This window comes from Suillus paluster (assembly GCF_016628075.1).
Source record: "Suillus paluster strain FC165 chromosome Unknown EDB91scaffold_27, whole genome shotgun sequence".
NCBI lineage: Eukaryota > Fungi > Basidiomycota > Agaricomycetes > Boletales > Suillaceae > Suillus > Suillus paluster.
Genome location: NW_024537587.1, coordinates 374,793 through 392,161, shown reverse-complemented (window position 1 = coordinate 392,161; position 17,369 = coordinate 374,793). Strand labels below are relative to the sequence as shown.

Here is a 17,369-nt window from a genome sequence, read left to right as displayed (position 1 = left end):
AAGGCCAAAATTCAATCCCAAACGTAAGTTCCAGATCAAAGCTCAAGAAAGCACTACATACAAAGCCTGTGATTAACAAGATCCCAAATCAGACTCAGCAGTACAAAGGGGTATAAAATATGTAATTATAAATAAAATAAAATAATTATAATGATATCAATTTGCTTACCTTGTAAGTGTAGCTTCCTTCATGTGTTCCAGCTTCCGCCCGTTGCTGCCAGCCCTTCAAGCAGTCGCTGCAAGATGTCCCCGGACAAAAACCTGGACGTCCTTGAGAGCATATGCTACCGAAGCCGCAGCAAATTATGACTACAAGCCCTCACATTATGGCCAACCACTCTTTCAGTCACACCCGCACCTCCGTGAGCTTAATCCTTCTAGTCCACTTCCTATACCCTTATCAAAGCCAAGACAGTTAGGCCCAATGAACTAACACCTGGGATTCCGTCTGAGGAGTATGAGCGGCGTCGGAAAGACCTCATGGACAGCCTACCTAGCAATAGTGTGGTGGTTTTGATTGCTGCACCAGTGAAATACATGAGCGGAAGTATGTAAAATTCTATTCTCCTCTTTTCAATACCTTGAAATCCTCCTCAAGGTATATTGTAGGCCTTCACTAGGTCCGCACTGATTGGTTGCCTAACATTATGTCTTCAAGTTACAAATATCGCCAAGCCTCTGACTTCTGGTATCTCACTGGTTTCGAAGAGCCTGATTCTGCTGTTGTCCTAGGTATGGAGCTAACGTTTTAATTTGGCTTAGACTTACTCCCCGCAAGAGAAGAATTCGTCTTCTCGAGGATATAGAATGACACTGTTCTCAAGTGGGAAGGACTCCGCGAAAGAGAAATGGGAAGGCCCAAGGTAAATTCTGAGACTGCGGTAATATGCTGAAATGATATCTTTTTCAGGACAAGCTTTGATGATGCTTTGAATGTCTTTAAAGCTGATGACGCGCTCACAATCAAGGCTTTTCCGGCTCAATTGCGATCTATGATAAGCCTCTACTCTAATGTCTTCATTGACCTGCCACAGTCTCCGCGCAAAAATGCTCGCTCCACTAAGTCATTGCTTCGATACCTTTCGCCTCCTGTCAATCCTAGGTCAGAGTATGAGACTGTCGTGGAGTCACTGTCAAGCTCCCGACGGAAACCCCTTGCTCCTCTTATTGCTCAGTTGAGAGTGTTCAAGAGTGACTGCGAGCAACAAGTCATGAGAACGGCTGCTGACATCAGTGGCCGCTCTCTTGCAAAGGTTACTGACGTCCTAAACACTACCACTCGTTATTCTGACACGATACTTTTTTTGTTTTGAAGACAATGCGCTTTACACGGCCTGGCATCTCAGAAAGTGCACTAGCAGCTCATTTTGAATACTTGTGTTGTCTATCGGGTTCACAACGCCTTGCGTATGTCCCAGTTGTTGCATCTGGGTGAGTCATGTCGGCTTTTGAATGTACTCTATCGAGACATTTAATGTGTGGTTCAGGCCAAATGCACTCATCATACACTATACATCGAATAATCAAGTTGTACAAGATGGCGAGATGATTCTAATGGACGCAGGATGTGAATACAAGTAAGTCATTTTGTTTTGTTTTTTCTGGCACACTGACATTGTCAAGCGGCTACGCGTCTGACATCAGTAGGTGCTATTAATTCTACTTCCGACGTGTTACCCATATCTGGCTACTCTTAAGCTCGCTCGTATCCGGCCAATGGTTTTTTTACACCTCCGCAAAGGGAGCTATATAGTGCCGTGCTGTCTGCGCAGAAGGCTCTTGTGGAATTATGCACGGAGGCAGAGGAATTGAGTCTTCATGATCTGCATCGCAAATCGTGTGACCTCCTCAGACAGGAACTGAAACAAATTGGGTTTACTCTCCATACAGGAGACCTGGAGAGAGTACTTTACCCTCATTTCCTCAGTCATCCAATTGGGATCGGTACGCAGGTTTCTGTTATTATTTTCTGGGGTCCTGATGCAGGGATTTTCCAGATTTACACGAATCATCGCATTCAGATCGAGCAGAGCTGTACGTGGTTCTCATAGTGTCGCATTCCTTAGATCTCAAGTTCACCATCCATGCAAGGTTGAAAGCCGGGATGGTTATTACTGTAGAGCCCGGTATGTATTGTGTGCATTTTATTATTGATGAGTACATGACAATTGTTCAGGAATATATGTCCCGCCTACTGCTCAATTCCCAAAGCATTTCCATAACATTGGCATTCGGATAGAGGTTGGCTATAATGATAGGTGACATCTACAGTTCTACTGACATACGTTACAGGACGAGGTCCTTGTCGGCGAGAAATACCCTGTGGTTCTCAGTGTTAGCGCACCAAAGGAGGTCCGTCATGATATTTTATCTTTTCTGGACAAACGAATTGAAGGCGTTGCGCGCACATATTTAGATTGCAGACATTGAGGGTGCATGTCAAGGACTATTGGGACTGGAGCCACTTTGAGGCTGGATCATGTATATCTATCCCTAAATCTCCCCTAACCTATGTGCTCCCGTACTACACACAAAGATAGATAATGTCACTCATCCTCCGGATGATCGACTGTCTCCAATGCCTTTAGTATCTGGTCCTTCCTGAGCCACTTTTCTTCAGGAGTGAAGTACCAGCTCAGGAAAGCGAAAATGGAAATCGCGCCAAAGATGACGACAGCCTTCGAGGGGGGTTCATTGGACGAATTGATGAAGGCAACTGTAACACTCACGAAATTGAACGTCCCAGCGTTGACAGGGAATTCAAAGGGCGATATATCGACCTAACACCAACTCAGTTGAAGTCTTTGTTATGAGTGGAAGTAGCCCACCGCAAATACCAGCGCATTGAATAAAACGGCACAGACGTAGAATGGCTTAGCGTACTTGCCCAGCTTGAAATGAGAGGACTGGAAATGATTGGGTGTCATTGTCAAGCGCAGCAAAGCGATAAGGCCATATGCCGCAATAGTTGGAACAGCCCCAGCTGAGACCAACGAGGTGAATGCCACCTGGCTGGGAAGGATTGTACAGAGAAGGATGGCTGCAAAGATGTAGATGACGGTCACTGCATTACGAGGTTGTCCTTTCGAGTCAACAGTGCCGATCCATTGGGACAATGGCAAGACTCCGTCTCTTGCGACCGCGAACACCAGGCGTGAAGACGCGACAATAGCGACAGTTGTGTTCTGTTAGCCGGTCAGCTAATGAAATTGCAATCATTTCATAAGAGCGAGTACACACCATGATGAGGCCAATGACCGCAATAACGGTCATAAAAATGCTGGCCTTCTTTCCAAGAGCGAGCGCATAGATCTGCACGAATGGCTGTGGCGCATCAAGGGCGAACATGGTATCGAGGTCTGGTGTGCAGAACAAAAACAAAATGGTCGTGATGAACCCCAAAACACCTGTTGCGATTGCGCTCCATAAAATTCCTTTGGCTGCGACGACACTGCGAGAAGTTAAACAGGGATACCATTACAACACTGTCAAAGGCCAATACCTAGCATTCTTGGTCTCCTCAGCGATATGCCCTGAGGCGTCAAAGCCTGTCAGGGTCCCCGCCGTGAATAACCTAAATGTGTTTTATATAACTGGCTAATCACTGAAATCAAAGTTGACGTACAAAGATAAGAGCCAGTTCCATCCAGCCGGGGCTCCCGTGCCGTTATCTGATATAAATTCAACATGAGAAAGGGCGTTGGCAGGTGGTCAAACGTACAAGTCATAGTAAAGACATCTTTGGCAGACCGAAAACCATAGGTATTCGAAACGCCAATGGGTAACCAGATAAGACACAGGAAGAAGTCAAGCATCATGAAGCCGACGGAAAATTTGAAGACGCCAGAATAAAATTTTGGTGGGAGGTAGTTAATGGTCACTGACAACAATAACATTCCTTCTGATATTGCCCAGATGAGAGCCCGCCACCGGATATTGTCATTTCCAACACCTCCAGGGAAGTCGACCTCCCAAACAGCAAGTTGAGAAACGATATAATTGGCCGTGGTCTATAAGGGTTGAGAATCGACTACGCCGTCACCATAAACGACATACTTGGCAGTTGCTCGCGGTGAAGGTCATCCATGCGGTACATGCCCACCAAGCAACGAGGAAGCCAAAGAACCTGGCATGCTTGGGACCAGCACTTTCTGCGGCCCAGATATAGATGGAACCGCTTAGCGGTAGCGCGGAACAGATCTCCGCGAGAACAGCAGCAGTCATGAACATGAAGACCATCGTAATCAGGTACGACGACCTGTGTTAGAGTTGGAATATGCGAGTAAAACACAAATCAACGGACGAACCATATCGCTGCGGGCCCTCCGGCAAGAAGTCCAAGGAAGATAAAAGATCTATGGGGACAATGTTAGTAATGGCGGAAGGAGTGGCCAATGTAGTTAGATACCTAACGCCTCCAATGAAGTTTAGGGCAACAAAACTTGCTGCAAAGCTCTCGATCAGGTGCCAGCTGCGATGCAATTGCTAAAGCGGATGAGACAGGAAATCAACCAAGGCATGCATGTAGTGTCACCTGTTTATAACCGAGTGTTGCCTGAAATCATGAAAAATAGATAGAATCAGCAAACATGCATTACTCCTCGTAAGGAGTGTGAAAGCAAGGTGACACTGGGGGCTTCCCTACGCAGGTATGAGCACTGTTCAGGTTCGAGCGGTATAATCTCAACCCCCACTGCGACCTCAAACGTCAGAGACAGCCCAGACGCGTCCGGGACGTTCAAAAACGATTCAGTCAGCAGTAGGAATACCCGCAGCCGTCCAGTTTATCACTATAGATCGACATTACCGATTGTTTCAGTGATATCAAACGCGTCATTCCCTGCAAGGTTATTCCCTTCTGTCGTTGAAAAGAGAATCACCAGCTGCAGGGCATCCTTGTCTGCAATAGATCCGCTTTCGCTATCACCAACGACCTCGTCCGTCGTCTGTGCTCCAGTGCTGGAATCGCGGGACATCGTGGTAAATGAACTAGAAGATAACGAGGATGAAACCACGAGTGTAGTGGTATAAATACACACTTGAATGATGCAGTTATAACTCCGAAGCAAAATCACACAAAAAACTTTCATCGATAAGGCAACTGTGATCTACCGCTATGAACAATCCCGGCCCGGCGGTGCGCTACCAACTGTCGTGAATGCTCATTGGATATTGAGATGCTGAGGTACAATGTTTGGGCGTTTACAAAATAAAAGCGATCTTAAAGACTTACAGGTTTGAGAGCCTTGATGAGGAGCCACTCCTCATTGGAAACATCAGCCTTGAAGGACGTCTGGAAATTGCTAATGTTAGCTTTGAAGTCCACAGCATCATGTACAGTCGAACCTTGAGAACGTCAATGCTCTGTCTTGTGATGTGACTGAAAAGTTCATTCTTTTCATCGAAATGTCGGCCAAACATCTTTCCGGACTCATAGACAGCATGTTCGATCTTCACAGCAACACCACCGCCAGCTTGAGATTTCTTGACGATCTGCAGAGGTTCAGGAACACGACGCTAACAGCGGGACAGGAGACTTACATCGAATGATTTGTGGTTGATCTCCAAGGACGTGCTTGTTACGGGATGATGAGCAATAGTACTGAGAAAGTCTCAAGTGAAGGACTTACACCTTCCCAAGGTTGATGATCTCTTTTTTCTGCGTTGCCGGATCAACCGTGACAACACAAATCGGAGTGCCCACCCGAAGAGTCCCATCCAGGATGTCGACTCCCAAAATAATAGGATCACGTTTACAGAAGGCAGCTATGATCTTCAATCTGCACGGCCACACCGCTTGCGGAGCTGCGTCTCGTCGCTTCGCCTCCATCATTTCGTTGTTATAGGCCGTGAAAGCGTCAAAGAGATGATAGATGATATCAGCTGCATGGCGAGTCAGAATAATTACCGGAGTGACAACAAAACTGAAACCTTTGAACACTTTGATGCCCATTTCCTCAGCGATCTTCTCCGCATCCTTGTCAACAGTCACGTCGAAACAAAGAATGACTGCAAGCTCCTTGGCCTTCTCTAGCATTGTGGCAGCACGCATGACATCCTTCTTGTGCACAGGACCAATGTTAACCCCCGATACAGGAATTTTGCTGACTTTCAGGAAGTCGAGCAACGCTTCGAGAGATCCCAATGTACTGGCCTGCACGCAAACTCCGCGACCTGACTTGTCGACGGAGTTTAGAAGCGAGGTAAGGTCCGACATGACCTCGTCGAGCATATCTTCCTCGTCATCGTCTGGCCCAACAACAAGGAGTCGTGAACCTGCAACAGCCTTGTCAAGGTCAGGGGCTACAAGCTTGACACCTAGTGCCGCCTTGACTTCTTTGTGGTGAACATATGCTGACTATGAGGGAAATATGAGTTCCACATCGGAAACACCTCCACAAATCCTGTACTTGCCTTAATTCGCAGCTCGCGAAGCGGCTGAGGTGTTAACAACGCACGGACCTGAGTAACAATCGGCCCATTAAGACCGCACACGATTATTTTGTCACCTTCGCGTAGGATACCGTTGGACAAAACAACATCAATTGTTGTGCCCAAGCCCTCTATTACCTTAACTTCGAGGACGGTACACTCCAGCTCCGAGAGGTACATCAAGCGATCGCTCATGCGTTGCTGGGTAAGGTTAACCAACAGCATGATCATGTCGGGGACGCCTTCCCCGGTGATGGCGGAGGTAGGTACCAGAGAAACGTTGCGGGCAAAACTCTTGTTCTCGTAGTATAGGACTGCGTTCAGCCCCTGTTCTGCAAAGGCAAGGATAGTCTTTTGTACACGGTCTGCAAATTCTCGTTGCACGGATCCTTTTTGCTTCGCAAGTGACTCTTGGAAGGCGCCATCGGGAGTTTCGTTCCAGCCGTATAATCGGTCAATCTGAAGAGAGGAAAAAATCGGAACCAAACAACTAGAGTGTATTTAGTAGTTCTACCTTGTTGAGGGCCACGATGAACGGCGTTTTCTTGTCTCTCAATAGTCTTAGCGATTCCAGGGTTTGTGGTTCAAGGCCGTGCTGAAATGGACAATAAAAATATGATCCGTAGTGGAGAATTAGAGCGCACCATGATATCTACCACCAAGATCGCAATGTTGCACAGAGAACTTCCACGGCTACGCAAGTTCGTAAAAGATTCGTGTCCGGGTGTATCGATAACCAATAATCCAGGGATCTTGTATTCTTGGGAGTTGTCCTGGTACGCATCTGTCAGACAAGATGGATCGCTAGAGCATTAAAGAGACCAGCCTTATTCATTACTGCAGTCTTCGTCTTGATAGCATCTAGCGGGAAATACGTGGCACCTATTTGCTGGGTAATACCGCCTGCTTCGCCTTCTTGTACGTTTGTTTGACGGATCTGAAGGGGAGGGCCTGAGAGATGAAGGCATGCAAGAAAAGCAACAGACCTTATCCAACAGTTTCGTTTTACCGGTATCAACATGTCCGAGAATACAACAGATGGGACTCCGAAGGTTGTCTTTACTGTGCACTGTAGGGGCAGCCGCGTGCGCCTGTGCTGAATTCGCATTTGCCCGTGCTGAACTTGCACTTGCCCGTGCTGTCCCCGCATTCGCCTGTGCTGTCCCCGCATCTGCACGTGCAGCCCTTGTATCTGACCCTGCTGTCCCCGCATCTGCACGTGCAGCCTTTGTATCTGCCCCTGTTGTCCTTGCATCTGACACAGGTGGACTGGGATCCACTTTAACGTCAGTTTGAACTTCTGATTGCATATCCTCCTCCTCACTGCTCTCATCTGATTCATCTCCGCTACTTGCATCCCATTCATCCTTTACTTCGTCTTTAGTCTCCTCCTCAGCAGCGGATTCAACAGGGGAAGGGGCAGAAGGGATGGCATCTGGAGTTTCCGGTCTCGACTCCGGAGCAGGCGAGGCTGAGGCCTCCTTGGCAATAGGACCCTTCTTTTTCCTATTACCGGACACAACCTTCTTTGCTGAAACACCTGCCTGCTGATGCAGCCCTTCAATCTGAACACCGGATGCGAGGAGGGCCTGCCGACGAAGCTCGGCAGCTGCCTTTTCTTCTTTCTGTTTCTTCGTCAAGTATCGACCCTCCTTCTTGGCCAGCTCACGCTTGGCCTGAAGAGGCCCGTAAACAAAATTTCTTTAGGTCCAGACACTGGATCGTACCTTTTCTTTTTCTTTCTTCCTTTGTTTCTCCTCTTCTTTCCGCTTTGCCTCCTCTTCCGCTTGCCTCTCCTCCTCCTCTATACGTTTCCGTTCCTCCTCCTCTCTTCTTCGCGCCTCCTCTTCGATCCGTTTCTTTTCCTCCATCAGAGCCTTCAAGGCCCCGATGCCACCTTTGGCCTTCTTTGCAGGTGCGGGAGTCGGGGCAGCGGCAGGAGCGACATCCTCGTCTTTCTTTCCTTTCTTCTTCTTTTTCTTCTTCTTTGGGTCCGTCTCACCTGCCTCTGCTTCTTCACCATCTTCGTCCTCCTCAAGCGCTGTAGCAGGCGCGGGAGTCGGGGCAGCGGCAGGTGCGAGATCCTCATCTTTCTTCCCTTTCTTCTTCTTCTTTTTCTTTAGATCGGACTCCCCAGCCTGTGTTCCTTCGCCGTCTTCTTCATCCTCGACCGCTGTAGCAGTGGTGATATGTACAGGTGCGGGAGTTGGGGCGGCATCAACAGCGTCTTCATCGTTCTTACCCTTCTTCTTCTTTTTCTTTGACTTTTGGTCCGGCTCCGGGAACTCATCCTCTGCTGTCGCAAATTCAGGGATGGGCAGGCGATCGTCATCATCAGATTTGCCAATCTTGTCAGCGATAGTGTTGTAGTTCTCCGCTGACACACCAGCCGTATCCCTGAGAGTTCGTTACTCGAGACCACTCGGGTATACACCAATCGGCTCACCAATAGTCGTCATCGTTGGCCTTTCCTTTCTTTCCTTTATTTTTTGGCGGCATGATTGATACGATCGCCAATCGTTTGTAGTAGAGAAAGCTTTGAGCACTGGTTGGCCGCAGACATCTAATCTAACATCTGGGTCTGCCTAACAAATAAATTAGGCAAGTATTTCTCACGTTCGTACTTCAACTCTAGACTCAGTGTGCTCGTTTCCGGTCCTATTAATCCTGGTAACTTTCAAAATGATGCACATGCTGGGCCTCAAGACAAGTGCTTGAGAATGGGAGCACCTAGATCATGGTGTATAACGAAGTTCGTGCATGGGTCACAAGATCATATGCCCCCTGGCCATTAGAGCCATCTCAGCCGCATTTAGGTTGAAGGCAATATGTCCTCCAGTCAAGGAAACGATCTACTGAACCCATTTTTTCGGATTCTATCAATTCTCGAAGCACGCTAGCCAAGCTGTTCTTTGGTGAACAGATCGCCAGGAATGCCCAAAACATGTTCCGGCATGTCCACATTGTTATCGTCGAAATTCTTGCCATATGGACCTCCAATCCCTCCTTGTCGCAGTAAGTTCTATCTCTGCTGTTGACTACTTAATCCTTATGGAACGGACAGGTATTTGATCTGTCTTTGTTACCGCTGTGCACAGAATTAATTCCGCTGGTCGAGTTTTTGCGCAATGATGCAAATATAGGTCATGATGGACTCTCATACATTCCATGCAAATGCAGCGAATCACCTGGTCTCTGCCTAGTGCAGCTCTGGTGAAGTGATGTTCAGCACACGTCGATTTCGACCAGTGTTACGCAGGATGCAGGATGCAGGATCAGTAGTGCTTGATATCGCATTCGATGAATTGAAAGCCTTCCTTGATTTTTCTCGAGTTTATTGTATTGCATATTGACTTGACGCTGACCGAAAATCCTACATGCGCCAGCATATCAAGACTTGTTGCGGAACATTTGTCGAGCGGAAGAATATGTTAAGGAAACCTTTTAAGTAATTCGTTCAATGTCTGTAGAACGATACTAATTCCTTCTGCGCAATGAAACAATTATTCGCAGCGCCGTAATGCTTGCCTCGATCTTGTTGAGGTTATGACGTCCTATGTTGTTCCATGTGAGTCAATCCTTAGTTGTTCTGTTACATGCGGACCGCTGAATCCTGATACCATGCTGTCATTTATGTAATGATAATTTTTTCCCGTTCACTGCTCCCGCATCTCCAAGGTCACGCTCCGCATCAATGACACATTCTGCGTCATCGCGTCATCTGCAGATGACCAGGCATGGCCTGAGGCCTTGCCATGACATCCGCGGTTCTTCGGAGTCCTTCGGGAGTGAAACAATAAGTCTTGGAGATACTTGGTGCAGTCTCCAGGCCCGGTTGCAGTCTCCGGACGCTTGGGCGTGTCCTGATTTTTTTTCCCAGTAGTTGGGGGCATAAGGTTGGTTCCAGCTGCTCGGTTGTTACATTTACCGCATGAAAATGAAATCCATGTGAGTTCCGTGTGAGTTCTATCCATACGCCCACGACAACATATTGACGTGCATGTGTGGGATAGCCTGGTATTCAGATCTTTGAACTTGTTTGAGAAAGAACGACTGTTTTTCTTCTAATAGTCTGACTAGGGCAGACTAGCGTTAACTCCTTTGCTGATGAGCGCATCTACGACGTACGTGCTTTGCAAAAGATCTTGTTCCAGATCACCGTTCCGACGACCCCCACAGATTATCGAGCGTTCGTGATGACTTTATCTCCATCAGTCGTGGTTGTGACTCGGTGTGAGCGAGTCTTTCGAGTCCTGACACGCAGCATTTGTATTGCTACATAACCGCAATATATACATTGACACGTCTCTCAATCGATTCATACAATGACAGCAAACTTCCGAACGCCACAAGATCACCTTCCTACTTGAATTTTCGATGAATAAATAATAGCTATGTAAATCAAATATAAATTATATGGTCTGCATAGGTCTGCATTGTCCGCGATGCCCGCGACGCGACGGGCTCGGATGTTTCCCAATTCGATGAAAAAGCGGTTGAATACTGCTATAGAGTCCCTAAACGGTTCGGTACTAATCATCGGATGCAAATGATTGATCGTATTTGGCGACCTGGCATCGGAGTCCCAGATCGGCGGCAAGATGTAACTTTGCTTGCTCCGACGACTAGTCAAGCACTTCACCATGGGCCTACTCACGATCATTCGTAAAAGCAGACAGAAAGAGAGGGAGATGAGAATTCTCTTCTTGTATGCCGTCCGCAGCCTCTCCGAAATTATCCTTCCCACTCAACAATCACCCAGAGGACTGGATAATGCTGGTAAGACAACTATCCTAAAGAAGATCAATGGGGAAGACATATCCAGCGTGAGCCCCACGCTTGGCTTCAATATCAAGACGTTCATTCACAGAAAGTGAGCTCGGTGGCTCAACTGGGATTTTCTCCAGCTGAGAGGAATCTTCTCTGATTGATTGGCGTGGTGCCACGCGTCACAGATACACTCTCAACATTTGTTAGTGAACAGACTTCCCTTATTCTCTTCTCGTGACAGGAACATCTTTGCTATCAGGGGACGTAGGCGGTCAACGAACGCTTCGACCATACTGGCGCAACTACTTCGAACAAACAGATGCCATTGTTTGGGTAGTTGATTCAGGGGACAGAATGCGAATGCGGGACTGCAAAGAAGAACTGCATAACCTTCTCCTCGAAGATGTAACATATATCTCCTTCCGCTTGTTACTGACAGTCACTGACCAAATTGTACACTAGCGGTTATCTGGTGCATCTCTTCTTGTCTTCGCAAACAAACAAGACATACATGGCTCGATGTCAGATCTCGAAATCAGCGAGGCAAGCTTCTTTACCATTCAGAGGGTCTCCAGAGCGATATTGATGTTCATCCAGGCACTGGATCTACCTGGAATAAAATCTCACAACTGGAAGATCTGGTCGTGCAGCGCAGTCACTGGTCTTAATCTGATCCAAGGCCTCGACTGGGTCGTTGAAGACGTAGCTCACAGGCTTTACTACAGCTCGACTAGTTTCGCGTAATTTTTTTCCATTCGTGCACAAAGAAAATCTACTCTTCTTTCTCTGAGATGCAACAATCACGTCGATTACTCGCCAGATAACGGTCTGGGAGTCTTTGCCGCAGCATGCAAAGGAAACTGTAGCACCATTCCTTTTGGACGGCTCACATTGTTTCCTTCCAGAGAAGGGGCGGAGTTGTCGGGTGAACGACTTACCAGTATGACACGGTCTGCTGCCCGTATGGGTATAACCTTGAGAGAAGCAGGAATCCTCAACTCCTTGAAGCGTGCTATTAACTTAGCAACGGTCGTTTCGGTTCAAATGGTCTCGCAACTGGCCAAAGAAATTTACACATCCGCTTCGGTTCCAGCGTTGTGTACAAGTGTTGAGTGGAATATTCACGTTGACGGTCGAGTACACTCACCGAACACTTTGAGCAGAATGTAAGTTGAACGTAAAATTTGACGGGGAGTAAGGCCTTTGATCAGGATTAGTGCATGGGATTCGAGGGTGGAAATGCTGTGTATTCTCAGGGGCCGCCTTCAGATCGTCGAGGCACCTTCACTTGTAAGACTCAAAATGTCAGCGCAGTTGCGGATGGCGCTTTAACTAACGTTCCGAGTCGATAGAACGGTGCGGGTCTTCTCAGAAGTTGTTGTCCCCCACTAGGTACCGTCTAACTACTACGTTTACCCACCCCCATGCCCCATTGCAAAGGTTCAGGTGGAAATTCTCTTTTCCTGGATCAGATCAGCAATTTACGCTGCGCATCAAGTATGTTAATCTAATTATCGTGAAAACCGTATCGTCATATCAGCCCGGATCATCCAAACGGACAATGGTGCCTGGGCAAGAACCATGATTATCCACAGAGCTTTTGCGGGATGCACGGGCAAACTTCAGCGAACTTCAGGGTAGCATTACGAGAACGCAACCGATGAACGCTCGATGACTTCGATTCTCAAAAAAGCATTGAATGCACGGGCATATATCGAGTGTGAAAACTGCAAAGACGATGCGCCAGCTGAAAGCCTAACATGATCTGCTCAGTGAGTAGAGACTCTGAGAAGAGCAAACATATCTCAAGAAGAACACTAGTATTCTTGACGATCATTTGGCGATGCGCACCGTGCTCGGTTCAGGGCCCGGGCCAGTGTCCGGGCAAATTAAAAACATGAGGGATTCATCTATTGTAGTAACTCAATGGATGATCGATTTAGGCAGGAATTATATCGAGGCTACTAGGGACCGCTAGGGTCGCGCTACGTGGAAGCGTCCTAACGGTTGATTCATTGCATTGTAATGCGATGATCGGACTAGCCCTGCCACATGTGCGGCATACGGCCCTCTTTTTGTCAAAGATGCGGCGTTCAATGAGAGCAAGATATAGAATGGTTTAGGACGTCGTGGGTGAGGTCAAAGTGCTTTGAAGGAGGAACTTGACTGTGTTCCGTAGATGGTCGAAATGGCTTCGAAAAAGTGCTATTAGCAACAAGGTTTAGGCTTTCCGCGGATCACGGTCGGCGACTGGTGTTCACCGACGACAATTGACCGACTAGCGTCAACTAACCTGTGCGCTAATAACTGCGTTGCAACGCGTACCTAGTGAAATATCGTACAGCGGAAAAACATCTTGGAGATATTCTAACAGGGATATGACCTCCCTGGCAGGAACAGTCTGGTGATCTGAGTCAGCGAACTGAATGGGTGGCGGAGCAGATGAGGATCGCACCCCCATAGGGGAGAAGGACCGCATTTTCGGGAGCAGAGCGAATTCACGGGTAGCAGTGGAAGCTGGTCTGTTGGAAGGAACGATAGTATGAGGGATCGGCATCTCATACGGAAGCACTTGTGTGACTCTCATGCATTGTGGTATGCGAGAAACCAATAAGGTAGAGAAACATGATTGTGGACCTGGTGAAGATTGGCGGAGCGATGCGATCGTGTGCCTTTCGGGTGCGCAATAATAGGACATTGAGTCAGTAGTGACTTGGCAGCGCCGCGTCACGGATACAAGTTAATTGTTCTTCAATGAGTAGATATTAAAGTCTTAGATGTAAAGGATGCTCAATACCTGAAACTAAGTCTAAGTGCTACGTCTGAAGACAATTCTTTGTTCAGTACGACACGTGATCAGTGAACCTTTCAGAGTTTGTCGTTGAGCTGGCGTCTGACCCTGACTATGGCAGTGACAGTTGTGGTAGTGTTGTAGTGTCTTGTTGCAACAAGGCCATGCGAGGCGACGACATTAAAAATACCGAATGAACGCCTGTGACGAGAAGGCAAGGCACGATTTAGGCTGGGAACGGCGTGCGGAAACAGGCAGTTCATAGGATCATGAGGGAATGTGAAAAATCTAACCAGGTGAGCGAGTTACAGCTGGAGTGGGTAATTGAAAAGTGTGGGAGCCACGTGTCGCTTGCAGTTGTGAGCCTGAGACGCTTTCAAGAGCCCTCCACTCTAAGTACTTACAACTAACTTTCGCAGCCCTCACAGATGCAGGATCGCAAATTTCCGGACTCGAATACGCTTCGATAAGATCTTGCACGGTCTAACAACCCCACAGAGCACAAGGGGGGGTCTTCTTTCTTGTTTTACGGAATTATATGGGTGTCATTTCCACCCTCATTACAGTTAGGTGATGCCAGGCATGTGTACATTGTCTATCACCCTTCGCGGACCTATTAGTGAGTTGTTTCATCCGGCAACGGATCTATATATTCTCGTCATGTCTTACTCCGTCAAAATTACCAGATCTCGATCCAAAAACTTGCCAAGTTCCCGCGAATATGCCATTATGAGCGTGCAATGCAAACTATGCATCATCTATTTTTGCCGGTCTCAGTCCACGATCTCCTCCAAGCGATATGACAAGATCCTTCGTGGGTTCAACGTATAAAAGGGGGGAGCGCGAGGCTCATTACCTCCTCCACAGACTGCCCTCTACCTTTTCGTTCCTCCCCTTCCTCTCCCGGTCTAACTATCTTATTACCTCCCTTTTCAATCTTATCCAAAATGTTGAATGCAGCAACCTCTTCCGCGTTGACATTCTCCTCAACTCCAAATTTCTATCGTTCCCCTTCATCATTATCTATTGTCCTTCCCAATCCAAAGACTATCCTCTCCAGCTATGGTGAGCGAAATCTGCGATAGTTCTTGTATTGCCCCCCCTCACACATATCTAGCGCGAAGCTCGGTCCTTGCCGTCATGGAGAAAGCGATCACTCGCGGCCACTTGACAGTCGCCGATTCTGAAGGAGTTCACCATTTTGGAACTCGCTCAAAAGGTTCAAACGATGTCTACCTCAAAGTCGTGAACAGCGACTTCTGGATGCGCATTTTGTTGTAGGTCCCCTTAAACTCTTTAGCGCGGTCAGATGCTAATAATACACCAGCTCCCAGGATCTTGGCTGTAAGCACGTGCTACGTCATACTTTTTGAATGGCAATTGAAAGTTCTATAGTCAGTGAAGCCTATATGATGGGGGACGTTGAAGTGGACAGCCTGAAGGCTGTCATGGACGTGAGTCTTGCCAGCTGCTTTACTGCGGCCACTGATGGATCATTTGCATTAGCTTTGGCTGGACAATGAAACCGGAATGGACAGCTTGTCATCTGCGGTCTCTCGGATAACATCGGCGATTTCCGGACTGTCGAACGCATTTCTTGGTCAGACACGCTCCAAAGCACGTTTGAATGCCATTGCAAGTTACGATCAATCAAATGAACTGTTCAAGGTAATGTTGCATGTTGTCACGGTGATAATACGGTCTCACAGGGGCTTTCGCTATTAGGCCTTTCTGAGCCAAGAAATGATGTACTCCTGCGCCTTATGGAACGAATCGGAAGGTGGTGTTCGTGGAGACTTGATTTCAGGTCCCACACCCGGCGACTTGGAAGCTGCCCAGCTCCGCAAAATCCGACATGTTCTCACTGCGGCCAAGGTCAAGCGAGGTGACCGAATCCTAGAATTCGGTTCTGGTTGGGGTGGTATGGCTATCGAGGTCAGTTGCATAATACATATTCGTGCTGCTGTCCCTCATATTCAATGTTTCAGGCCGCTCGCACTTTTGGCTGCGAAGTCGATACCTTGACTTTGTCAAAAGAACAAAAGGCTCTTGCTGAGGAACGCATCAAGGCAGCTGGTCTCCAAGATGTCATTCGTGTTCATCTCATGGACTACCGCGAGATTCCTCCATCCTTCGAAAAGGCATTTGACGCGTTTGTTAGCATCGAGATGCTTGAGGTATGCACTTAGTTGCCATTGACGACACCGTGATTGACGCTCGACCTTATAGCATGTGGGCGCAAAGCATTACCACGATTACTTCAAGCTTGTCGACTTTGCTCTGAAGTCCAGCAATGCAACAGCTGTTGTTAGCGCGTCAACATTCCCAGAATCGAGATTCTCCGGCTATCAGTACGTTGTTTGCATTTTTCATCTCCACATGCTCATCGAAAGATTTAGGCCTGAGGATTTCATGCGCAAATACATGTGGCCTAACTCATGCCTGCCTAGTGCTACGGCACTCATAACTGCCGCAAATACTGGTTCAGAAGGCCGTTTCACCCTTGAGGGTGTAGAAAATCACGCAGCTCGTGAGTACTTTCTCCACTCGACGTTCCTCATCACTAAGCCTCGTGCATATGTAGACTACCCACGGACACTGCGCGAATGGGGACGTCGTCTTGACGCTAATGTTAGACAGGACTTGATTGTCAAAGACTACCCTTCTCTAAAGGACAAGGTCGAATTCGATGCTTTCCGCCGCAAATGGCAGTACCTTTTTGCATACGCTGGCGCTGGTTTCGCCAAAGGTTACATTACCTGCCATATGCTTACATTCACCCGTCCAGTAAGCCGTTCTTAATCTTTCTTGGCACATCCTCTGATTTCATTCATAGAATGACTGCCCCATCATTTGCGACTGAAATTACGATGCTCCTTTTTGAGGCAAAGATTCGACTGCGGAATAACTCTGAAAACGGATCTCATAGACATCGATGCATTTGCACATAGAGCCCCGTGCACATTACTACTTTATTCTTTCGATTATTGTGCTGATAAATCTCCCCTGCTTATCTATCCGCTTAAATGCGCGCATTTCGTTCTACTCTACTGTATCAATATGTTGCATAGATCCGCGACTATATATCGTTACTTCTGCATTCTTACCACCTATCTCTTTTCCTTACGTACAGGAATACTATTGATTTATGATCCGCTACCTTGGCTTGATCTTAGTTCACCGCCGCTGGAATGTAAGGAACTTGTTCCAAGCAAGGTTCAAAAAAGCTTACTCCCCATTGGCGGGGATGTAGCGCTTCAACTTGACAAGTCGCCCCTGAACCCTGTCTTAGTATTAGCACACAAGGTGAGAAAGATCTTGTCCTGGCCGCCCTTCTTCTATACAAGCTGTCAATGATCTGGTATTTGAAAATTGA

General features: G+C 47.5%; 4 protein-coding genes across 4 annotated transcripts; 3 read left to right on the top strand and 1 right to left on the bottom strand.

Annotated features, from left to right (window-relative positions):
• Positions 1-157: 157 nt before the first annotated feature.
• EDB91DRAFT_375064 (peptidase M24) lies at positions 158-2,797 on the top strand. The gene is made up of 13 exons (XM_041327052.1): positions 158-362; positions 416-551; positions 659-732; positions 779-863; positions 911-1,253; positions 1,316-1,431; positions 1,488-1,577; positions 1,624-1,643; positions 1,699-1,944; positions 1,998-2,126; positions 2,177-2,241; positions 2,293-2,352; positions 2,417-2,797. The coding sequence occupies exons 1-13, from the start codon at positions 191-193 to the stop codon at positions 2,468-2,470; spliced, it is 1,590 nt and encodes a 529-aa protein (XP_041177050.1). The 5' UTR covers positions 158-190; the 3' UTR covers positions 2,471-2,797.
• EDB91DRAFT_1082308 (uncharacterized protein) lies at positions 2,547-8,931 on the bottom strand (the record flags this gene model as incomplete). Its single annotated transcript, XM_041315477.1, has 23 exons — positions 2,547-2,678; positions 2,730-2,780; positions 2,829-3,185; positions 3,241-3,451; positions 3,503-3,574; positions 3,626-3,671; positions 3,722-4,010; positions 4,057-4,258; positions 4,308-4,355; positions 4,409-4,471; positions 4,792-4,989; positions 5,078-5,142; positions 5,234-5,293; positions 5,347-5,493; positions 5,542-5,575; positions 5,631-6,358; positions 6,463-6,891; positions 6,947-7,027; positions 7,077-7,216; positions 7,255-7,369; positions 7,419-8,108; positions 8,160-8,829; positions 8,879-8,931. The coding sequence occupies 23 exons, from the start codon at positions 8,929-8,931 to the stop codon at positions 2,547-2,549; spliced, it is 4,881 nt and encodes a 1,626-aa protein (XP_041177049.1).
• Positions 8,932-11,010: 2,079 nt separating this feature from the next.
• On the top strand, positions 11,011-12,086 carry EDB91DRAFT_1134619 (ADP-ribosylation factor family-domain-containing protein). The gene is made up of 6 exons (XM_041318783.1): positions 11,011-11,140; positions 11,195-11,305; positions 11,388-11,404; positions 11,462-11,607; positions 11,665-11,745; positions 11,800-12,086. Exons 1-6 carry the CDS (start codon positions 11,076-11,078, stop codon positions 11,944-11,946), a joined length of 567 nt encoding a protein of 188 aa, XP_041177048.1. The 5' UTR covers positions 11,011-11,075; the 3' UTR covers positions 11,947-12,086.
• A 2,854-nt stretch (positions 12,087-14,940) lies between these two features.
• On the top strand, positions 14,941-16,856 carry EDB91DRAFT_1237473 (Mycolic acid cyclopropane synthetase-domain-containing protein; the record flags this gene model as incomplete). Its single annotated transcript, XM_041321591.1, has 11 exons — positions 14,941-15,058; positions 15,111-15,270; positions 15,321-15,337; positions 15,389-15,447; positions 15,500-15,661; positions 15,719-15,928; positions 15,982-16,170; positions 16,223-16,344; positions 16,393-16,523; positions 16,578-16,780; positions 16,830-16,856. The coding sequence occupies 11 exons, from the start codon at positions 14,941-14,943 to the stop codon at positions 16,854-16,856; spliced, it is 1,398 nt and encodes a 465-aa protein (XP_041177047.1).
• Positions 16,857-17,369: the final 513 nt, after the last annotated feature.